This window comes from Xiphias gladius, chromosome 10, assembly GCF_016859285.1.
Source record: "Xiphias gladius isolate SHS-SW01 ecotype Sanya breed wild chromosome 10, ASM1685928v1, whole genome shotgun sequence".
In the NCBI taxonomy this organism is placed as follows: Eukaryota; Metazoa; Chordata; class Actinopteri; order Istiophoriformes; family Xiphiidae; genus Xiphias; species Xiphias gladius.
In genome coordinates, this window is record NC_053409.1 from 26,190,322 (window position 1) to 26,215,313 (window position 24,992).

The following is a 24,992-nucleotide window of genomic DNA, read 5'->3' on the forward strand; positions in this document are numbered from 1 at the left end:
AAAACCTTGAAAAGTTGTTATAAGCGTTTAAAATTAGAGCCGGACTGACAAATTATATATCCGCTTATTTCAGACATATGGTTAACTGGGAATTTGTTGGTCTCTAAGTAACGAGGACCTGCTTTAGGGAAATGCCAAAACGTGTCTGAGCTCATTGTCTCCATCGCATAATTTGTGGAGAGGGAACTAACCAGTTCATTTTTAAACTGGAAAACGTCCTGCTCTGTCCATAGTGTGATGAAGATTCTCTGAAAGAAAACAATTTAGGGGATCCGTATCACTAAGGTTCAGGTTATCCATTCAAATAAATAAATAAATGGTATATATATATATATATATATATATATATATATATATATATATATATTCAATATATAATTGTCTCTCAAACATCTGTATCAGTATCGACCTCGAAAATCGAGTATCAGTCCGGCTGCAATAATCGATTGTTATGCAGTGGTTACAGAATAACGTCCCTCTGGTCCTCCATACATAATTAACTCTCAAGACAGAGCTCTGTTGACAGTGCTGCCGTCATATTTTTGATAATTTCATCGACTTTTTTAGAGAAACCGTTTCTACCCAGTGTTTTTAATCGCCAAGGTCAAACACAAAACTCCATTTTATGGTCCGTTATCAGCATCCGTGTTTCCTACCTGCTGTTCAAGGAAGAAAAAAAAGAAAAGTTGTCTCCCTCGTCGGAGCTCCTTATTCATGAGGAAGTCTGACCCAATCCTCCCTGGTTTAACAGCGAAATATGTCACTGATGGATCTATCTCCTTCCCTCTGTCCAGATAAAGCAGATAGGCATCAGGATATCGCTCAGGAGTTAACCGGCCGACCGTGGAGATTCATATCAAACAAAAAAAAAAAAAAAAGAAAACCCTTCACGTTTTATTATAAGGAGAGAGGAGGGAAAAATGAGAGGAGACAGATTGCTTTTTTTGTGGGTGGAAAAAGAGACACAATGCGAGGCAGATGATGATATTCAATGCAGAGCAATAGAAAGCGTCTCCGCGGCGAACATTACAGCCCCATTTGGAGGATGAGTTTCTAAGAGAATGAGAAAATAGGAGGAAGGGTTTTTCTAAAGAACAGAGTGTGCCGTTATCTGCCTGCCAGACATTAGTCTCCCCCCGCCCCTTCCTCTATCGGAACGATGCCGCGGAAATTGTTCTGTCTATCCTGTGGCAAATTTGTTCAAATTAAGCCCTTTAGAGGTGATGTGTGTTACCTGTACAACAGACAGACGGGCCTCAGTGTCTGTTGTTGGTGTTATTAGCTTTCTCTCCCCCTGAATCGGTCTTTTTAATCGTCAAGTACCAGAACTGCACAGAGAACATTGTCCCGGCGTGACGAGTTATACATTTCAGGACTTCACAACGCTCCCACTTCCGTGCAGCTCAGGGTGGCACCGGTGCCCGGCCGGTGCAAAGACCCAGCTATCTGTCCTTCGTCGGAGTAAACATAGTTTAGTGAATCCCACTCAGAATTTGGCCAAAAGTAGAGGCCACTGACCTCGTGCAGTTAAGGAATGAGAAGTCATATTGATCCTCAGACTAAAGGGCATTTTTCTAACAGACCTGATAACTCCGCTACAGAGGATGTAGTTGAGGGAACCTTCACGCATTCAGCTGATGAGTGCGACGGGGCTGGGATTGGGCCGGAGAGTAGGCTATTGTGAGGACGTGCAAACGGGACCGACCGGGAGGCAAAGTCCCGTCCCCCCTCCGAAGCTTTGACAATGTTACCGCCCTTACTCCTGACTCGACAGGTGAGACACCGTCCGTCACGGCGGCCCCACCTGGGTAATGCCCTCGGGGGGTCCAGCCGACGTAAACGCTGACCTTTCGAGGCGGCGGGATAACCAGCGAGGAAGATGATGACGCACCGGGTAGCTTCCGCGCTGATGACCTTTCTTTGCTGAATTATATTGTTTTGGAATACGGACGGGAAATCTCATCATCGTGTCTCGTTAGAGAATCTGATGAAACGCCCAAGAATTTCGGAAGAAAATGTCACAACACGGTTCCTTAAAAACGCTGTGTATTATCACACTTTCTTCACATTATAATGCACACGTCTTCTGTATAGCATTTTTTTATCCACATATTTGCTTTTCCTGGTGTTTCTTTAATGCAGCCCTGGTGCTTTTTCTGTTTCAGAATCAGTGACTACATGGACCTGACTCCAGTGGACATTGTGGGGAAGAGGTGCTACCAGTTCATTCATGCTGAGGACGTGGAGGGAATCAGACAGAGTCACCTGGACTGTGAGTACTGTCACCGCCTGACTACACGTTCCACTCTGATTGGACAGTGGAGTCACCTGATTCATTCATTTCTGACCTCGGAAACAGCAGTTGAATTAAAAAAGAAAATCAGATCTGAACTCAAGGTCGAGTATTGTTCTTATTTTGGGTTCCGCTGCCGCTTTTTGGATCTTTTCGATCATATCTCAGTCGCCATGGAAATGAGGATGTATTTCCAGTGACCACTGAATACGCCGATGAGGACCATGTGATACGGTCAAAAGCTCCGGAACAAGCGAGTAAATGGGCCTTGAGTTGAGACTGTCTCGTCAAATTCGACAAATGTGTTTCTGAATAACCTTCGGCTGTTTTACAGTGAATCGCAAAACTCTGCAGTTCGCACTCTCCCCCGCGATCCCTCATAAACTGTCTGCACCACCTTGTGGCGGACGGATGCTACTGCAGACACGTAGCCAGCCAATAATAGAAACGGGGAAGGTTTTTAATGTCAGGTTAAAGTCGGGACGCAGGCGTCGCCATTTTATGCTTAAACAAAAAAAGGTTTCCTCCAGCATGTCCTTTGCCCTTTTTAGTACATTTTCTAATGACATTTTTCAGACACGTGGTGACACGTTGGACGACGTTTTGTCCCGCAGAAAGAGTATTAGTCCTCTGTCTGCCCTGTACGGACAATATTAAACACGTCATATTTCTAGATTCAGTTTTGAAAGTTAAGGGCCACTTAGAGAATCTTTGCTCCCCTGTATCTTTTGAAAAGTTTTTTCCTCACAGCAGCAACTCTACAATCTTGTTACCCTTGTCAGGAGGCATAATACACTCTCTGTCTTCAACACACACACGCGCGCGTGCATGGAGAAAGAGGTTTGGTGTCCTTATTTAGTGGCTGTCTGGATGATTTGCAGCCTGCTGTTTGCTGCTGCAGTCAGATTTTTTTTTATGTGGTGGTAAAAGCCGAGGATGCGTTCAGAGCTGCACAGCGTTTCACGGTGTGTCGGAAGTAGTGAAGGCGCGTAGGCAGAACGCCAAATAGTGACGACAGCACGGCAAGGGCAACACGCACGACGGGAGTCGAACCGCAGACGCGGTCACGTACACTCGGCTTCTATCGAGGACTGTCCACTGCGGCTGATTCCAGTCAGACGCGGTCTTCTATCGGGTCGGTCCTCTCTTGCTCTAAGGTATCGCTCCGTCCCGTGGGCGAGCTGCATTCAGACAACATTAAGCAGATTTTCTGTCTTCACACGAGCGTCACCACTGCAGTGGTTTCTGCAGCCGGAACAGTTTTTTATTTCATCCCTCGTGCTGCGGATACTCAGCCCCGTAAGCCTGAAAGGTGGCTCTGGACCGGCCTCGACACCGGCCTTGACACCGGCCTCGACACCGGCCTCGACACCGGCCTTCAGTGCCTTCAGCGGAGCGCTGTCTGTCACAGAACAACCTCCTGTATTATCGAGCTTCTCAAATGCAAATCGTCAATAACAATGCCTTCAGGGGCAAATACTTTACGTCCAAATGGGACTTTCTAGTGTCAGCCTGCAAAACACTTTTTAACTGTGCATATTAAAGTTTAAATATGAACAAAAGTTGTAGTATTAATTTAATGGGGTTTTTTCCATTGTTTTTGTTTCTTGCTCAAAACGTATAAGCTTGGTGTTTATTATTACTTCTGCATTTATCCACCCCAAGTTGTAGTCGTAGTCACCAAAAGAAGTGATTAGCTTTACATTTCTGTGGCGCTATTCTTCTGATTCACCTCCTGCATATCTGTTCACGTAGGTCTGGTGCTGCGCCCACTGGCGCCTGTTTCCACTCTCGTAGGCGGGAGAGAGAGAATGGGGACATCATCTCCCTTCATCCATAAAAACAGTGACAGAAAACTGGAGACAATTCCGTTGGAGATCAGCGCAGCTTCGTGCTCTCGTCGGCGTAAATTGTCGGTTCCGACTGACGTTTCGCGCGACTGAAAATAGCTGGGCGTCATCAAGAGGCACTCAACTGAGATCGCTAATGTTGTGGTTGATAGCTAACATTGTGTGACAGTTGATAGGATCTACAGCGTGACGTTTGCCCAGTCAGTAGTCACCATGGACGTTGACGGCACTTCCCCCGGCAGAAACCCGCTCTCGGTTCTCAGCCAGCCGATGACGATGGGAAGCGCTGACTCGGAGGCTCCGGGCTCACGCTGCCGAAAAGCAAATCTTCCAGATCACTCCGATCTGGAAGATTACGAACCCTGCTAGCCACGCGGTCGTACCAGAGGAACGGCCCGGCTTAGCTGCTATCGTTGTTTTGCATGTTTGTCATTTGTTGACAACTGAAACCAGATGCAAACAGATGTACACAGTATGTATTTCATTTAGACCTAACAACTCCGGGGGCTGACGTCGCTCTGCTTTAATTGGAGTTTAAACAATATGACATGAGCGCGTTTTTATCCTTTCAAAAGTGGAGAAGTCTGAACAATGGCTGTAGTATATTTATAGTAAATATAGTAAATATCCAAAAATCTTTGTTCCTTCGCTGGATTCCAGCAAATTTATTGTAGTTAAAACACATTTTACCCATAAACCCGTAAATGAGCTGTGAGCGCCACCCTCCGCCTTCGCTGCCGTCCTGACTCGTGACAAAACGGAAACATGTCACACACCTCACCAGAAAAAAAATAAAATAAAATAAAATCCAGCAGCATGAAGCTCCCTGAAACTTTTTCAATTACCTTCTCCAAAACTTCCCGAGCTCTGAATATCCAGGGTGGCAATCAGGAAGCGACTCTACGGCAGCCCAGCAGGGTCAGATGGAACGAGAGGGGGGGGGGGGGGGTTAGGATGTGTAAAACATGAGGAAAAAAAAGGAAGTGAAATATGGACAGAGATTATTCCTCTCTGTCTGCAGTGAGGATGGGAGGTCAGGGAGGCGAGCCGGCAGCCACCGGTTTAAATGACTTGGTTTTAGTCGAGCGTAGTCTAATACAGCACCTTCGGTCACCTCGGCTGCTCGTTTTATTCTTCCTCTTTCAAAATTAATTTCCTCTTTGAAAGGGGGGCTTTCAGAAATGGATGGCTACGGGGCACCGGAGGTGCTCTGTGTCTTTTCTTTTTTTCCGTCCCATCAATTGGAGCGCGGCCGGATTGTTCTGAAATCTGCCTTTCTTTGGGGCGGTTTAATTTGGTGGCTTTATGAACTTGCTGCTGATTGTGTGGAAGCTGATTTCAGAGCCGCAGTCTAATGAGTCCCGACTTCTTTTTTTTTTTTTTTTTTTAGCAGACTGGTTGAAGCTCACCGCCTAATTGGTTGGTGACAGGTGTGGTTTGAGTTGTGGCTGCGATGGGGTTTCAGGTTTGGCTCGTGCCAGAAGTGCAGGCTGGGAAAACTTTCTATTTGTGTTCAGTTCTGTGTGTTTTTGTTCACTTTGAATATCGGAGGCCTCACTAAGTATTTTTACTTCCAAACAAGGAGCTTCCAGTTCCGCTAATGTTGTACGGGTACAAATTCGTATCTCACTTTGTTCAGTTCGCCGTGGGAGTGTTCACGCGCTCCAGCGGTGAACTAACTCATCCCGCTGGGACAGGACGAGCTCTTAGGCTGCGAGTGTTTGTGCGACAGCTCAGACAAACCGATTTCCAAATTTATCAGGAAACACCTCACCAATTATTTGTCTTTCTTTTTTTCCCCAGAAAAAAAAAACAAAAAACAAAACTATCGTCTCTCGTCAGCTTCCGAGTCAGTGATACAGCTCCAGACTGTGCTGGAAGAAGTATTCCAAACTTTTACTTAGGTAGAAGTACCAGTACAACAGTATGGAAAGTACTGCATTTAAAATCTTACTTACTTACTCGAGTAAAAGTACATCAGTAATATCAGCTAACCTTGCAGAACGTGTCAAATGTAAAAGCACTTGTATAAATGTCTCTTCTAACTAACGTTCATAACACATATTGAGTTTGTTAATACTGAAGCACAAGTGTGTGTAAGTAGTGTTTGAGTGTTGTCGCTGGCCAAGATTGCTTTGTTTCAACTTTATTCCTGTGGTACTCAACCCGGGGGCTGGGTCACCCGACAAATCTGAGGGCTGGTCAGATGATTAATGGGTTAGAACAGAAGAAGCGCTAACCCAATCATACTAAACCAACTAGTTTGTGAATTCAGACATAACTTTGCCATAATTTCTTCCATGAGAGTTTATGGTGCATTAGAAAGCCCGACCTCAGAAACATGAACCTCTTGAGGCCCAGGTCTCAAAACCGAGATCAGATTCCTGGTTAAACTGCAGGAGAAGTTCACGAGTTTCCAAATAGAGGAGGTTCCTGGGAAATATCCTGTGGTCAAAATAGGCCAAAGGTTTTTCTGTGACCTCGATTTCACACACGAATTTTGGCCTGAGTACATAAAATCAAAGGACATTCTCCATGTTGCTGTTTTCCAAAAGCGGCAGATTTTCAGGTGATAAAAAAAGGACTTTCTCCACGTTTCTTTTTCTGTCTCTGCAGAACAGCAGCAGCTCTCGGGCTCTGTTTTTTTGTGGGATTTACTTCCACGTCTGCGCTCGGTTCCCCCGCTGCTGCGGGAGCCGGATAGTTAGGGAACCGATCAAGGTGTATTTTAGAGGGATAGCCAGTTCTCTCAACAGGGATCTAAATTTTAAAAGGGTTCTTTTTAAGTGGAGGACGAGGCGTGATCCCTCTCTGTGAAGACGCATCACTCTTTAAGTCTCTATCATTACCTGCTGACAGCCGGTCTTAGCCCAGGTCAGATCTCAAAGTCAATCTGTCCTGGTTTCCACTATGAGAACAGAAAGGAAGAGAAAGGAGAGACAGAGGGTGGACTTGTCTTATCACAAAGAAAGGGATGGAACGGGAGAGAGTGATTTGGAAGCAAAGAAAGGGGGAAAAGCAGAGAACTACTTGGCAAAAGGGATGAAGAGAGAAATGTACCTTTTCTCAAAGGGAGAGAAATGGGATCGGGTGATTTGACCTGGAGAAAAGAAAGAACAGAGGACCAAATGCTCGTTTTCTCAAGGAGACAGGTTTCATGTCCTTTTTTTGTAGACGAATAGAAAAAGGGGCAGGAAGAAAGAGAAAAAATCAAAGATGAAACTACCAAACTTTTCACAAAGAAAGCGGGATCAGAAAATGCATTATAAGGTGGAGAAAAGAGAACTAAGGTACGGCTCTTTCTGAGCCGAAATTGAGGGAAAAGGGGAGATATTTGCGAAAAAAGAGAGGATATGGTAGGACATGGTTTAGCAGAGAGGCAGAAAAAGAGGAGGGCTCTCTTTGTTTTATGGAAATGAAGGAAGACAGAAAAAAAGAACTCTCATTTTCATTAGAAAATGCAGTAGAAAGAAAGAGCTGCTCTCTGAAGAACAAGATGGAGAAAATGGAGACGTTGGCTACTCACGTAGGCCAAAAGCAAAGCAAGGGACAGATGCATGGGGGCAAGTGGAGAGGACAGGGGACGGGATGCACTCGCTGTTTTTTCACAGTAAAATCAAAGGACTCTAGCTTGAGCTGCCTGTAACCCCGACCTGCCAAGATAATTGACAGCGGCTTGAGCAACTAGCTAAGGTTCCGGGTCAGTAAGGGATCTTGAAGACGCTGGAAAACAGCCAGGACAGTGGTTTTCCCCGTCGTCAACCCAATGGCCTCGGAATTTCCTCATTTTTGTTTAATTCCGCACATTCTGATTTACATCCAGCGCCAATGCAGGAAGTAGTGGGCCAGCCGGCTACTTGTTCATCACTGGCTCGTTGCTCTGTGGGAAACCCAACCAGGCGACTCGCCCCAAAACACACAGGTAATCAGTTAACCACGGTATCACCAGAGGCCAGAAGAACAGAAGAGCGGTAGAGGCCGACACGTGAGCTGTACAACGCCTTCCCGCGTGCTGCCGCCGGACGGACCACGGCGAGAGAGCAACAGCAACTCCTGCGCAGACGAGAGCGCGGCTCGCTCAAGCGTCTACGCGCCGACTGCTGCGGACGCTGCATACACACCCGCGGAGGAGACTTCACGTGGCTCACGGCATGTAGCGTGGCTCTGGAGTCCAGAGGGCGTGTCTGGTTGGTAGATGGCACTGGACTGTGCCGGACCAGAGTTTGTGTCCCATCACAATAATGAACAAAAGAGAAAGAAAGTGGACGAGTTCTTTTCACCAGGAAAGAGAGGATTAGGAGAGAGGAGAGAACAATAGCAGGGGAACGGGAAAAAGAAAAGACATGATAGAATAATATGCACTCGTCTGCACACAAAAAGGAAGAAGGAGAAAGGAGGGAGCTGAAGGAGGACACGAGGGAAACTGTCTTAATAACGAAAAAGGAGACATTCACTTTCTTAGAGAGAGAAGAGAAATAATTGTGAAGAAAAAAGAATCTTTGGGTTTTTTAGAGCAAAACACAGGAAAAGAGGAAAAAGAGAGAGACATGCGGAGAGGAAGAAGAGACGGAGAATTATCAACAGTGAAGACAACAGAAAACAGACACGGGATGTTTCAGGGAGAGGGGATGGAGAGACATTCAAATGCAATGGAAAATAAAAAAAAGAGAGAGAGCAAGAGACTTGCACAGAAGGGAAAGCTCGGTGGATTTAAGCCTGCAGGCGTTTTAGCAGAGCTCGTCTCTATGGACTAGAACCGCCTTTAATGAATCCACGCACACACACACACACACACACACACTGAAAGGCATTTTTTTTATCCGTCTGTAGACAAAACACACACACACCTGTCAAGCTGTCCACACAGGTACGTTAGTAAAACACAAACACAAAAAACAAAACAAAAAAAAAACCACATTTGCCTTTTGGGACAAGTGAAAAACATGGACAACCTCAATGACCTGAGATACACACACACACACACACACACACACACACACACACACACAGTAGAAGACACCGGACGCCCATCGGGAGAGCAAGACGCCCATCGGGAGAGCAAGACGCCCATCGGGAGAGCAAGACGCCCATCGGGAGAGCAAGACGCCCATCGGGAGAGCAAGACGCCCATCGGGAGAGCAAGACGCCCATCGGGAGAGCAAGACGCCCATCGGGAGAGCAAGACGCCCATCGGGAGAGCAAGACGCCCATCGGGAGAGCAAGACGCCCATCGGGAGAGCAAGACGCCCATCGGGAGAGCAAGACGCCCATCGGGAGAGCAAGACGCCCATCGGGAGAGCAAGACGCCCATCGGGAGAGCAAGACGCCCATCGGGAGAGCAAGACGCCCATCGGGAGAGCAAGACGCCCATCGGGAGAGCAAGACGCCCATCGGGAGAGCAAGACGCCCATCGGGAGAGCAAGACGCCCATCGGGAGAGCAAGACGCCCATCGGGAGAGCAAGACGCCCATCGGGAGAGCAAGACGCCCATCGGGAGAGCAAGACGCCCATCGGGAGAGCAAGACGCCCATCGGGAGAGCAAGACGCCCATCGGGAGAGCAAGACGCCCATCGGGAGAGCAAGACGCCCATCGGGAGAGCAAGACGCCCATCGGGAGAGCAAGACGCCCATCGGGAGAGCAAGACGCCCATCGGGAGAGCAAGACGCCCATCGGGAGAGCAAGACGCCCATCGGGAGAGCAAGACGCCCATCGGGAGAGCAAGACGCCCATCGGGAGAGCAAGACGCCCATCGGGAGAGCAAGACGCCCATCGGGAGAGCAAGACGCCCATCGGGAGAGCAAGACGCCCATCGGGAGAGCAAGACGCCCATCGGGAGAGCAAGACGCCCATCGGGAGAGCAAGACGCCCATCGGGAGAGCAAGACGCCCATCGGGAGAGCAAGACGCCCATCGGGAGAGCAAGACGCCCATCGGGAGAGCAAGACGCCCATCGGGAGAGCAAGACGCCCATCGGGAGAGCAAGACGCCCATCGGGAGAGCAAGACGCCCATCGGGAGAGCAAGACGCCCATCGGGAGAGCAAGACGCCCATCGGGAGAGCAAGACGCCCATCGGGAGAGCAAGACGCCCATCGGGAGAGCAAGACGCCCATCGGGAGAGCAAGACGCCCATCGGGAGAGCAAGACGCCCATCGGGAGAGCAAGACGCCCATCGGGAGAGCAAGACGCCCATCGGGAGAGCAAGACGCCCATCGGGAGAGCAAGACGCCCATCGGGAGAGCAAGACGCCCATCGGGAGAGCAAGACGCCCATCGGGAGAGCAAGACGCCCATCGGGAGAGCAAGACGCCCATCGGGAGAGCAAGACGCCCATCGGGAGAGCAAGACGCCCATCGGGAGAGCAAGACGCCCATCGGGAGAGCAAGACGCCCATCGGGAGAGCAAGACGCCCATCGGGAGAGCAAGACGCCCATCGGGAGAGCAAGACGCCCATCGGGAGAGCAAGACGCCCATCGGGAGAGCAAGACGCCCATCGGGAGAGCAAGACGCCCATCGGGAGAGCAAGACGCCCATCGGGAGAGCAAGACGCCCATCGGGAGAGCAAGACGCCCATCGGGAGAGCAAGACGCCCATCGGGAGAGCAAGACGCCCATCGGGAGAGCAAGACGCCCATCGGGAGAGCAAGACGCCCATCGGGAGAGCAAGACGCCCATCGGGAGAGCAAGACGCCCATCGGGAGAGCAAGACGCCCATCGGGAGAGCAAGACGCCCATCGGGAGAGCAAGACGTCCATCGGGAGAGCAAGACGTCCATCGGGAGAGCAAGACGTCCATCGGGAGAGCAAGACGCCCATCGGGAGAGCAAGACGCCCATCGGGAGAGCAAGACGCCCATCGGGAGAGCAAGACGCCCATCGGGAGAGCAAGACGCCCATCGGGAGAGCAAGACGCCCATCGGGAGAGCAAGACGCCCATCGGGAGAGCAAGACGCCCATCGGGAGAGCAAGACGCCCATCGGGAGAGCAAGACGCCCATCGGGAGAGCAAGACGCCCATCGGGAGAGCAAGACGCCCATCGGGAGAGCAAGACGCCCATCGGGAGAGCAAGACGCCCATCGGGAGAGCAAGACGCCCATCGGGAGAGCAAGACGCCCATCGGGAGAGCAAGACGCCCATCGGGAGAGCAAGACGCCCATCGGGAGAGCAAGACGCCCATCGGGAGAGCAAGACGCCCATCGGGAGAGCAAGACGCCCATCGGGAGAGCAAGACGCCCATCGGGAGAGCAAGACGCCCATCGGGAGAGCAAGACGCCCATCGGGAGAGCAAGACGCCCATCGGGAGAGCAAGACGCCCATCGGGAGAGCAAGACGCCCATCGGGAGAGCAAGACGCCCATCGGGAGAGCAAGACGCCCATCGGGAGAGCAAGACGCCCATCGGGAGAGCAAGACGCCCATCGGGAGAGCAAGACGCCCATCGGGAGAGCAAGACGCCCATCGGGAGAGCAAGACGCCCATCGGGAGAGCAAGACGCCCATCGGGAGAGCAAGACGCCCATCGGGAGAGCAAGACGCCCATCGGGAGAGCAAGACGCCCATCGGGAGAGCAAGACGCCCATCGGGAGAGCAAGACGCCCATCGGGAGAGCAAGACGCCCATCGGGAGAGCAAGACGCCCATCGGGAGAGCAAGACGCCCATCGGGAGAGCAAGACGCCCATCGGGAGAGCAAGACGCCCATCGGGAGAGCAAGACGCCCATCGGGAGAGCAAGACGCCCATCGGGAGAGCAAGACGCCCATCGGGAGAGCAAGACGCCCATCGGGAGAGCAAGACGCCCATCGGGAGAGCAAGACGCCCATCGGGAGAGCAAGACGCCCATCGGGAGAGCAAGACGCCCATCGGGAGAGCAAGACGCCCATCGGGAGAGCAAGACGCCCATCGGGAGAGCAAGACGCCCATCGGGAGAGCAAGACGCCCATCGGGAGAGCAAGACGCCCATCGGGAGAGCAAGACGCCCATCGGGAGAGCAAGACGCCCATCGGGAGAGCAAGACGCCCATCGGGAGAGCAAGACGCCCATCGGGAGAGCAAGACGCCCATCGGGAGAACAAGACGTCCATCGGGAGAGCAAGACGTCCATCGGGAGAGCAAGACGTCCATCGGGAGAGCAAGACGTCCATAAGAGCTCGTACACAATCATTACACGTGGGTGAAATGATGAATACGAGAATATTATTAAGTTCTTTCTTCGGCCGTGTTCTTACCTGTATTGTGGACAGTGGAGAGGGAACTGAAATGCAGCAGGGATCCTTGGTCAAAATGGACGTGGGGATGTTGCGGTATCTAAACCTCTAATAACAACCGCCAAGAGCCTTCAAGAAATAGTTTCCGCGCCATTCGTGTGCGTAAGAAACCAGCGGAGCGTCCGCTGCCCAGCCAGGGACGGATGGGCCCCAAAAGCGTGGAGGCCCCTGAAGGAGCCCGAAAAACTTTAAGCATGTCCTCCCGGTAAGCCCGGAGCATGTTAATCCGGTTCTCCCGGTACGTTCACGGCGTCGCCGTCGATCATATGACCCTCGCCTCAGCCGCCATAGTGGGCCCCTGAGAGCAGCACACGTAGCTTCATCTGAGATTTCGCCTGTTTGCTTCTTCACAGTGAATAGTTCGGCTTTCATTCCAGGTGTAAACGCAAAGGCCCGTTATTAGACGTCATGATCCTGATGATGAGGAGTCAGTGAGGTGAAATTAACCTCTGGGGAAAAAAAGAGAAGACGCTTGGGTCCAATGGACTGACAGCGTCCTGAAGTGGGCGACGTTTCAAACTGTCCTGTGGGCAGCCAGCAGAGGGCAGCGGAGGCCGGTCCGTCCTACTGTTTACACATAACAGTCAAAATATAAAGGCCACACAGGAACCACTGAGACACACACACACACACACACACACACACAGTCCCCCTCCCTCTCTCAAAACAGGAAGTCTTCACCCTTCCATCCTCTGGCAGACAGAAAGGACGTTTCCATAAAGCAATTTCACAGCCATAAATTACCTGCAGGTTAATGTGACACACACACACACACACACACACGCAGGGTAAATGGGGTAAAGGTAATCTGAAAGGTGGACAGGACTAAAGAGGAAATCCTGCAGATTAACAAAAGGAAATAGGGAGGGAAGACAAGCTTAAGGGGAGAGAGATGGAGGGAAGAAGGCAAAGAAAAAAAGAAAGACAAACACGAACACTGAGGGAAAGACCACGTCCAAATGGTGACATTAACCCAAAGAGAAAAAGAGAAAGAAGAGCAATGGAGGAAAAGAAGAGAGTGGAAAAAAGTGAGGTGGAGAGTCTTTAAAAGGGAATAGAACTCCTTTAATCTGTTGGTCTCTCCTCTGCCGCCTCAGGCGAGCCTCCAGCACTCCCTCTCTCTTCCTCTCCTCTCCCTCATTAGTGGCCAATCAGAGAGTGAGTGATTTAACGGAGGAGTAAGAGGAGAGGGTTAATAAGTAAACCTCACCTCCAAGACACGGAGAGAAAGACGGAGGGAAAGAAAAGAGGGACGGAGGCAGGACTGCAGGGCTCGAGCCCAGAGGCGAAACGCTCAGACTTGTGCCGGCCTCGGTCGCTCGTCCCGACCGAGTCCAGCTGGCCCTTCTCGTTTTTCTCCTGTCCTGGCCGCCGTCGCTGGCCACTCTGTTGGCAAAGCAGAGGGACCTCAGGTCTTCCCCTGAAAGACCCAGAATGTTTTTATTCATCCTCAAGTGCAGGAAACCAGTGCTCATGTACCGACTGTTGAGCGAGTTCAGTTCGGGTCTGCGCTGGCGCCAAGTGCTTCCAGGAAAAAGCCGCAGCCTCGGACCCCGAGTCCGACGCTGACGAGAGGTCTCGCCTCCTCGGTTCAACCGGCTGCCAGCGGTCGTACGGTGTCTGCGTGCGCCCACCCGGACCCTTCCCTGTCCAGCTCTCCCACGGACTCGCTGGCCGCCAGAAAATACCGCGGAGACCGCTTTCATTCCCTCATGCGCGGAGAGACACAGCGCACTCTGTGCTCCTCAGCCCGCGGACGGAGTTCCCGCTGCCTGCCGAGTTTGTGGAGACTCGCCGCCGCATTGAGCAGCTGCTCCACAGACGACTCTCAGTGCCTGCTCCCGTTAATAGCTGTCTTACATTTCGGTTTGAATGCCTTTAGCGCCTCCGGGCCGTTTCTTATTTGCGCTGCTGTCGTAAACGCACGAGTGGGCAGCGTTTTGTTTACTTGCTGTAGAAATAATTCCCACGTGACATCGACACAACCACCAGAAGGAGTAAGGTTAAATCCGCCGTATGTTACGAGCTTTACGTAGCCTCATCCTTTTGAAACTATAATGAAGCATCAATTGCTCCGTAGCCGCATGGAGTGGAAGTTCAGTGTGTTTAGATGTCCGGACCCAGGTGTCCCGAGGCACCACGGTACTCGAACTTACACACGTTATATAGCTAATACTCGTTTTCCAGGTTGCGTCATTTGCCCTGTACTTAAACAACCAGGCGTCCTGATTTCAATGCTCAAACCTCCAGAGTTAACCTGGTGACTTGTGCAAGAATTTCCAGCTTCTCACATTATTCTGATTCTAGTATATTTGAAGAGACTTCAGCTCACACGAAGCAAAGCCTGCGACCCGGAACTCTTGTCAGTCCACCATGGTGTCTACCGGACACACCCCTCTCTTCGTGGCGGAGTAATTAAAGCGGCTATAAATCGATAGGTGTATGTTAACAATGTGAAAGCGGCGTTAAATCTTCAGGAGCCTCCGGCAGCGACGAACCCGCAGAGAAGGAACATCCGAGGAACATCTGAGCCTCTCGGGTTCATGGAGCTTTGGAGCGAGTTTCAGCTGGTTGTTTATCTGTCTGGACCGGAGCTTCACTGTGCTGGTTCGCTCTCACCGCCCTCGTAGTTGACCCTCACCACGAATAACAGTAAGACAGCGGCATGGAGAATATGGAACGGGTTCTGGTGTCTTTGGACCTGATCAGAAGTCGCATGGTACAAAAGTAGAAAAGTACCGTAGCGGAACCCCAAAGTTAAATTTCCCTCTTACTTGTAAAAGTCCTATTTTTAGGGGTTTAATTCTGCTGCTTATGTCCACGGTGTGTCACTTACACAGATGAGTATAATACATATATTTGTTCAATGTGTATCAGGTCAGAAATTGAAATGAGCAGAGCAGAGATCTCTCTGCTCAGAATTAGCCGGAAGGTCATTGTCCGTATTGATTACGTAGCCTCTCATTGGTGTCTTTCATTTATTTATGTGTCCGGAGGAGCGAACATCAGCTGACAGCATGGTTTCATATGTGAGACACTCTGTAGTCTTCTTACAGCACAGAGTGCAGCCTGCTGGAGTTATAAAGCCTTGTATGATTGTGTGTGTGTGTGTGTGTGTGTGTGTGTGTGTGTCCTCTTCCATTGGACATGCTGATACACTGAGCCGCTCTCTGAGGACTTGCAGTCATCTGAACAGGCATCACTGCACTGTGTGTGTGTGTGTGTGTGTGTGTGTGTGTGTGTGTGTGTGTGTGTGTGTGTGTGTGTGTGTGTGTGTGTGTGCGTGTGCGTGTGTGTGTGTGTGCATTCATTGTGTCGTTATTTACTCTGCCGTACAAACAAAGCAAGGTCACATTCAAGGTGATGTGATCTCACCATCGCTGCCTTAACATGCAAACAAGTTATTTTCCCCTCCATCTCTCTCCCTCTCCCTCTCTCTCTCTCTTTCTCACCCTCTCTCGTTCTCTCGCTCCCTCTCTCTCTCTCTGAATAGGCAAATAGAGAACGAATGAGCGCCGATCGCCCGACCAAAGTCAATTATGGCAGCCCTGGGGATGTCGTCTTAAACAATGCTATTAGTTTCTAATAGTTTTTAATTACTGGCCTTCTTTTTATATAAATCACCCCTTACTTTCTCTCTCTTTCTTCTCTGTCGTGGAAAAACCTATTTGTGTCCATAATTAAATGGAGGAGAGGGATATGAATTTAGTGGCCCTCGCTTCTTGTCGCTGACTGATTAATGCCAATACATATTGCTTGAGATAACCATTTAGTGGTTAATTTAGCCAAATTTATTGCCAGCGTGCCACGGCGGGGCGGAGCGGGGCTGGGGGGGCTGGAGGCGGGCTGCCACCTCCCGAGGCCGGGGGCCGCCTGTCGCAGCGACACAGCGCTATCTGGTGGAGGGTGGCGGGAACTGCGGCTCTCTCTGGTTGCAATCTTCCTTCACCGAAGTTGGAAGTGGAAAAACACAATGCGCTTGAGGTAAAATTATTGGTGTTCTCGAGTAAATAAACCCGTTAAGAAGAAGAAGAGCAGAATCTGGTCAAACTGGGTGAACGGCGAAAAAACTTCTGTTGAAAGTTGTGGGGGGAAACAGGAACCTAAAGCCTGATATGTAATATTAAATAAAATAATACAACAGGATCAAGTATCCGATAGTATGAACGAACAGACAAAATCTCTAAACTACAAGCTACACCTAAGAAAAAGTTGTTGCAAGTCAAATGACAGAAATAGCGACACTGACGCTGACATATTGATCATTGTGAAAAACATGAGGTTAACTGCTCCCAGCACTCGCTACTGCAGCATCCGAGTCGGCAGAGAAAGGGTGTGGACGTAAGGGATGGAGGGACGTAAGGGAGAGAACCGGAGCTCTGGGGTCAGGCAGGTGCCGACTTCTGTACGCGCAGCGGTTAACTTCATGGGAATGACACGAGGGGAAACTGGTCTTCCTCAGGGCACGCTCACGTTGGAAAATCGTGGAATGGGTAGCGCGCAATATCAAACCGTATCGTGTCAATGCCGCATTTTCAAAGTACTCGTCGGGACCCACCTCAGGTCGCAGTCTGAGTGCATCGTCCCAAACCTGTCAGAGACACCGAAACTCGAGCAGACAGCTACACGCACGGACACACGCGTACACACACCGACGCGAACCGTGTGCGTTGGTCTGATTAATGACAGCGGCAGCGGAGCAGCTCTCAGCCAGCTGTCACATGACATCTGATGACTTCCTCCCTCTCTCTCCGCTTCCGTCTCGCCCTCTCTCCGTGTTTTCTCCTCTCGCTCTCTCCTGTGATGAACGAGCTGCTCGGTCACCGTCATTTTGAAAGACAAAATATCCGACGGAACGCAGCACGAAATAACCAACCTCCACTCTCTCGCTCTCTCCTAGTGATGAACAAGGGTCAGTGTGTGACCAAGTACTACCGGTGGATCCAGAAGAACGGCGGTTACATCTGGATCCAGTCCAGCGCCACCATCGCCGTCAACGCCAAGAACGCCAGCGAGAAGAACATCATCTGGGTCAACTACGTCCTCAGGTCAGAGGTCGAGTGGTTGTCGTCATGGAGGCGAAAGCCTCGCTTTCATATGCGTCACGAACGAGGACTGAGCGCGAAGAAACCAGATTAATGAATCAAAGAAAAAAAATGAACACGCATAAATACAGGAAGGGACGCATTTGTGTTTGAGCTACATTAATGTATGAAGTTGAAATGAAATAACACAATGGCACAAATGCACATTGAAAAGAAAGAGAGCTGTTTACATTCAGTACAGGTAATTTAATGTTGGAGAGAAGAGTCAAAAATGTGTACGTTTCAGAAACATTTCAGGTCTTTACTGCCATTGAACTGAAGAGTTACAATATTGATTCATTTTCGGAGGAAAATTTGTAGGGTTGGCGTTTATTTCTGAGCATTTTGTTTAGTATGTGGAGTTTGCAGAAAAGTACAGCTGAATCAAGAAGATAGCGTCCCCTGCCCTCGTAGTGGTTTCAAAATAAATTAAAACGTACTCTATGCTGAATTTAACGTGAACTGTTTCAGTATGAATACTGGGTTTTATCTGAGACTCCTCGTATGTTAACAAATGAACAAATGTTACATGAATACAATCCGTCCTCTGGCGTTTGATCTAACAATCAAAGTATCACGCAACCGACTGAAACAAAACCCTCTTTTCTGTCTTACTTCACAGTAATCCAGAGTATAAAGACACGCCCATGGACATCGCCCAGCTGCCCAACCTGCCCGAGAAAACCTCTGAATCCTCCGAAACCTCCGACTCTGAGTCAGAGTCCAAAGAAAACTCAGGTAGGGAAAAGGGGGAGGGCGGGAAGGAGTGGAGGAAGGATGGAGGGGTAATCAGATATCAGTGAGAAATACATGTTTTACACAGAAAGAAATGTGAGAGAAAGACACTAGGAGTCATGGACAGAGAAAAGTTACATCCAAATAACCCGAATGTGTTTCATCTGGCTTGGTTTTTCAATGCTTTTATACAATATGAAGATTAAAAGAGTCACGCGTTTATAAAACCTGCATGATTCCTTACGAGCGGCTCTTCAGGTGATACCGGTAGAACAACCAGCACTAAGAGAGACAGCCTGGATAATAGAAGCCAAAGATACTTTATCAGTTGGTGCCAGTGTGCCGTCTGTGCCAGGCTGGGTGGTGATGAGCGCCAACAGCTGCAGGGACTGAGCACTCACTGGCAGTGCTGCAAAACACCGCAAGACGACATAAAGTACGGCGTAACTCTACAGAATGCCACAAAATACCCACAAACTTCACACAACGGCACAAAGCACCAGAGAACAGCCTCCAAAAAATGGAACAAAATAACACAGAATCCAACGAATGCCGCCACACGCTTCTTCCCAACGCTTCATGTCTGTGAAGCCTGAGAGTTAAGCTGATGCCGTTTCCTTCCGCTGCAGCAAATAGCACAGAAGGGGCCAGTAAACCACAAGACTCAGCTCTGGACCAACTTAAAACTTGTTGGTACAAGTGAGAGGGTGAGCAACATGTTCGGCGTCTGCTTCATCGGGCGTGTTTTTGACTGCGTGTGTCTGCTCGGTACAGAAACATCCACTGTGACGGAACCAGCCCCGGATGATACCATATCACAGTTAAGACTAACGTTACCTCTTTACTGGGTTTGGGAAGTTTACACGGCAGCAAATCCAACCTTTAGCATTACGTTAGCCGAGCTCATTGTTGGTCCTTTAAAGGCTTTTCTTTTGCGTTGCTTGTCCGGGTACGTTTTCTTCTATACTTGCCCAAGCAGCCAAACTTGACTTGGCTCCGTGGTTACCCAAACAACGTCCAAGGTAAGAGGTTAATACAATTTACGAAAAGTGTGATAGATCAAGTGTTTTGAACGGAAGTCATTAATTCTCACGCAGCACAACAATCACGTTTTCAGGTTTAATTTGCACTGTTTACTACGTTAATTATTGAAAATATCAGATAATATTAGTAATTTAACCAGAAACATAATCACTAACACTACAGCGACCAGAACCTACTGTTAGAATCCATACAGAAGACTAAATTAGATGTTTCTGACATGCTCATTGAAATCAAAAACACAAATCAAGGATTGTCTTTGTGTGTGACCAACATGTCAAGCAGCCAATACTGAAGGAGACGAGGCTCACACAGTGCCAGTGTAGTTAAATTTAAAGCATTACAGGGCCTCCACCTTGAGTATAATATTATCAAGTCCTGCAGCCTGTGTTGGCATGATGAGAATCAGTGCCAGCTGTTATTCTTGCTAGAGGAGAATGATCCTGGCACGCCCTCGGCTATAAACTGATGCCAGCTGCTGTAGGAGGCGGCCAGCCTCAGCCGGGCTCCAACAGGCCGGCGGTGCTCAGGCTCAACATATTCTAAAATGAGATATCCGCCCTCTGACCCTTGTTCTGTTAGGATGCGGTCTACGGAGAGCGAGAGAGGACGTGAGTAAAAGTGCCAAAAACAAAGAGGGATGCGTGTTTTATTTGTGCCATAAAGCGTAATGTCAGCAAGCCTGACATAACGTGAAAAGGTAACTTCAAAAGAATCAGACAACAAAATTTTTAATCAATCCAACACACACTGTCCCGCTGCCCACGATCCTCACTAGAAGACCAAATGTGGAATAATCCGCCGATAAAAATAGTCCCCAACAAATGTACTTCCTGTTTGTTTACTAAAAACTACAGTGAGCAGCTGTTTTAGGAAAAGACTGAGCCTCTTTCAAAGAAGAAACTATATATTTCTGAGGTGCTTTTAAAGATAAGTATCTTCAGTAAGAACCAATGTGCTTGGAGCCGAAAGCCACAGAGTACAGAAGTCAGAAAGTATAAAAAGATCTGGTTTGGTCTCGGTTTGGGTCTCATGAGATCACTGAGAAATTGATGGAATATTGCCATCCTCATCCTTTAAGTTGCACGGGGGTGGAATATGTGAGTGTGGCTAAAAGAGAATATGCTGACCTACTCCCTTCCCCTTTGGTTGGCATCAGGGAGCAAGTAGCCTCCATTGGTGCGTTATTTTTGACAGCCACATAAGGGGGACTTAATAACGTTGGGGGACTTGTGAGGTTAAAAAAATGATTGGTCAAAATCAAACCAACAGAAGTCAAGATACCCTGACTTTTAGTTCCCTTCCCTTGACAGCATCTTTTATTGGATCCTCTTTGCCTTGAATTTCAAAACCCACATTCCCAGTTTGTAATGCGGGCTTTCGCTTTAAGTCGAAGCTGAAATAACCCTGATGACGTCTAAAAGAATTGAAATCATCTAATCAAAAATCAATATGTTAATGTGTAGTTATCGAAATAGACTGTGAAAAGACGAGGGACAACAATGGAAAATAAGTCCATGAATTTATTGTTTTATACCTGACAAATCCTGATACGTGGTATTTTATAAATGCTGTCGATGAACCAAACCAAAACCCTCCCCGAGTTCCAGCCTGAGAATAAATCTGTTTTGCTTGGAAAGCCCACCTAATGGAGATACAAGGTTCTCCCCAGACAAAGCAATTGAGTCGACATTTCGGGTGCCATGAGGGAGTCAGAGCGCTGCCAGCTGGACAGCCGGCGGCCTCGGTGCGTGCTGGAAGGGTTTTGAGTGTGTGTGTGTTGTGTGTGTAATGGGCTGGTCAGAGCCAGCGGGCCTGAACAGCAGCAGCTACAGATACTGAACACACGTCGGTGGATTCACAACATAACACAACACATGGAAAGCCTGTCTGGAAAAGTAGGATCATCACCGGAGATTCACAAACTGAATCCTCGACATGTTAGTCAAGTGAAGAAAGGTTTTAAGGAATAGCCTGTTGCCTTCGTTTCCGCACAGCAACACTTTTTTTTTCCTTCAGAATATTTTTTCTTAAAAACTGATTTAAAAAAGCGAGTAAAAAAATATTTTTTGCCACGCTAACGGCAGGGCTCTGAGGAATGCAGCATTGGTTGGTCAGTTGGTTCAACCACTTGACCCGGAGGGATTGTCATGACATTCAGTACCGATATTCATCTTCCCAGGAGGACAGACACCAATGATTTTGGTGACATACTGGTCTTTCTTCTAAATCCACCATCAGGGCAAAATGTCCACTTGTATATAAGGAATATAAAAATCTAATGGACAATTTTCGCAAAATTTAAACAGGACAGACACTTTTCTATAGTGGAGTGTGATGAAAACTGCAGCCTCTAGAGTACACTAGCAGGACTTTACAATCTTGTTTTGGTTAAGGTTAGGCGAAGCTATTATTTAAGTTTAGATCAAATTATTTTGGTTGAGGTTAAATTAGGGGAAAAGATGTAATCATGGTGTCGACTTATAACCAGACTAAAAGTTTACAGCCATCATCACAGTACTTTTAGCTAAATGCTAACATCAGCAAGCTAATATACTCACAGTGACAATGCTACCGCGTTGATGTTTAGCAGGTATGATTTTTTTACCATATTTACCATCTTAGATGAGCCTTTTGGCCTGCTAATATTTCATTATTAGCACTAAACACAAAGTTCAATGTCTTCGAATTGTCCTGGAATGTCTTAGATTTGCAGGTATGGTCATAAAGCAAAGTACTCTGCAAATTAAAATTTTTACCCTGATGATGGCGCTTGATGGACAGTTGAAGGGTCACCAAAGTTATTACAATTAAACCTGAGGTGAAAATGAATGTCAGCAACAAACTCCATGGCAATCCACCCAGCTTTTGTCGAGACGCTTCAAATGTCAACCTCATGGTGGCGCCAGAGAAAAAACTCAGGGATCATCAGAGTAATTAGGATTCATCCTCTGGGGACCGCGGATGTCTATACCAAAATTTCATGGCAATCCATCAAATATTTGTCGAGGTATCTCAGTCTGGACTAAAGTGGTTGACCGGCCTACCGACAGCCATTGCCAGTCACCACGGTGTGTTTTAAAACTGATGATGTTCTGCATAAATGAATCAGTAAATGAGCAAATGAAGGACTTAGAACCAAAGAGTTATTCATCAGATACGTGTTGTGCTTCACATCAAAAACTCTCATTTTTAGACCTGAGATTGGTCTTAGAGTATTCAGATTCTTGTTTTGACAGTCTGTCCCCGCATTTTTAACCAACTTACTTCTGTCTTCTCAACAGACAATGAGAACACCAAGTCCGAGGGGAAGTCGGGTCACCAGTCAGAACGCAGCGAGGACCCGGAGACAGACAGCAAGCGTCAGCAGCAACCCGGCCAGTCGCATTGCTCCTCTGAACAGGAAATGAAACGCCAGGAAGAAGGAGACAGCTCGAGTAACCCTGAGAGCCAGGACAGCGACGACAGTCTGGAACCTTCCGATGGAGAGGGAGACGAGCAGGAGGAGGCCAGAGGGGGAGGAGGTGGAGGAGGAGGAGGAGGAGGCGGAGGAGGAAGGCTGGGGAGGTTAGCAGGACTTGGAGGTTTAGGGGGACTAGGCGCCATTGGAGGACTTGGTAATCTGGGTGGGCTTCATATTAAAGTAGAGCACTATGGGGATGGGGAAGAAGTACAGCTGCACAACTCGCAAACTTCTTCATCGGAGGAAGAAGAGGAAGATGAGGATGATGACGAGGAAGAGGACGGAGGCATGCAAGATTACGACAGTGCCAATGGCGGAAGCAAGCTCCAGAAGAGGCGGAAGAGGAGAAAAGTGCAAAAATGGGACGGATCGCGAAGTAGGAGGCTCCGTCTGTCCTCGACTACGCCCAGCCCCGTGGCCATGGGAGATACCACACCGCTGGTTGACCCCTCCCAGGCCACATCTGCCACCTCCTCCCACCTCCTCACCTCCTCTGGCTCCCCAAACAGTGCCGGTGCAACGTCCTCGGTCCTGAAGATCAAGACTGAGATGGCAGAGCCGATTAACTTTGACAACGACAGCAGCATCTGGAACTACCCACCCAACAGAGAGATTTCCAGAAATGAGTCTCCGTACAGTATGACCTCCAAGCCGGCTCCTCCAGGAACCCACGAGACCTTCCCCTCACCCCAGGGAGGCTCCCTCCAGGTATCCATCCCCGACTCTGTCCTAACCCCTCCTGGAACTGAGGGAGGAGCCGGAGGAGTGAGGAAGCCTCCTTACAACGGAAGCTCTGCTCCGTCCTCTGCTTCCAGTGCTGCGAGTTTAGCACCTCCCTCCAGCGCCTCCTCTGCTGACCCCCTTTCTCCTCCTCTCTCTGCCTCCCCACGGGACAAGCAACAAGGCACTCCCACCACCTCCTCCTCCTCTTCTTCTTCTTCTTCTTCGTCCTCCTCCTCTTCCTCATCCACTTCTTCGCTGCTGTACTCTGGTGACATTGAGGCCCTACAGCGTCTGCAGGCTGGTAACGTGGTGCTCCCGCTGGTCCACCGGGTCACAGGGACTCTGGCCCCCACCAGCACCACGGCTCCACGGGTCTACACGACTGGGACCATCAGGTACGCACCAGCGGACGTCACCCTGGCCATGGCGCAAGGTAACCTCCTGCCCAATGCCGCCATGAACTTTGTCGACAGCTCGGGGTTCGGCCTTGACCCTAAGACGCCCATGGAGATGCTCTACCACCACGTCCACAGGCTCAACATGTCGGCGGCGGCAGCCGCCGGTCCGTTTGTCGGATCTCCGTCGGCCACGGGCGGGAACGGTGCCCTGGGAGGCCAGATGCCATCCGCAGCCAACGTTTTCACGACAGCAGAGGGACTTTTCTCAACGCTACCGTTTCCAGTGTACAGCAATGGGATCCACACCACGCAGACATCTCTGGAGAGGAAGGAGGATTAATGCAAAACGTTCGAGACCGCATTACTGTGTTTCCAGAATCAACAACTGTGTCAAAGTGAAAGACTACTCACTAGTAAAAAAAAAAAGAATAAATAAAAAAGGAAAAAAAGAAAGACTAATTACTTGCTATCTTTTATCAACACGGTGTAGCACTGTGTTTCCGAGAGGGGAGAAAGGACAGGAAAGGACGACAGATGTACTCTAGCACTTTGAATCTGAGCAACTGAGCTTGTGTAATAGACATGAATGACCCTCAAATATGTCCCCCTTTTCTATCTTTTTGCTCTCTCCTCTTCATCCTCTTCTCCTTCCCTCTCAGTCTCTCTCTTTGCTCCTGTTTCTTGCAATCAGCAACATTTTTCTCCTGAACAAATGAACAGAAAAAAAAACCCAGACTATTCTTTATTGTAAAGAATTCCTTTTTTGCCTACAGAGAATTCATATTGCCTAAGGACTCCGCTGGAGCCTGACGGGGATAATTTTTATTATTTGACTTGTTTCTGTTGCATCTTTATGAAGATGCTGATTGTGTGTATTTAAAGGAGGACGGTACAGGGATTTGTAACGGACAGAAAACTCTATGTGGCGCTCCTCTATATGTATCTTGATGTGATCAAGGCTTGAAAAAGAAAGTTTTTAAACTGAGAGGAGGGGGCTCTCTTGCACCCGACAAAGGTCTCAGAGATAATAATCTTTTGAAAAAAGGTTTTTGAGGACGTTTCTCGATTGAGGGAATAGTGTAGAGTTTCTTTCATTTCTTCCTTTTTTATAAAATATTCTAGCTCAGATTTAACTTACGAATCAAGCATTA

General features: G+C 48.9%; 1 protein-coding gene across 1 annotated transcript in view; it reads left to right on the forward strand.

Annotated features, from left to right (window-relative positions):
* The window catches only part of LOC120795531 (neuronal PAS domain-containing protein 3), a 244,038-nt gene extending 219,857 nt beyond the window's left edge, over positions 1-24,181 (forward strand). The window contains exons 9-13 of the mRNA XM_040137522.1: positions 2,166-2,272; positions 17,298-17,445; positions 18,104-18,222; positions 22,533-22,781; positions 22,869-24,181. Coding sequence (XP_039993456.1) covers positions 2,166-2,272; positions 17,298-17,445; positions 18,104-18,222; positions 22,533-22,781; positions 22,869-24,181 — 1,936 coding nt within the window. The remainder of the gene's footprint in view (positions 1-2,165; positions 2,273-17,297; positions 17,446-18,103; positions 18,223-22,532; positions 22,782-22,868) is intronic.
* The last annotated feature ends 811 nt before the right edge of the window (positions 24,182-24,992 follow it).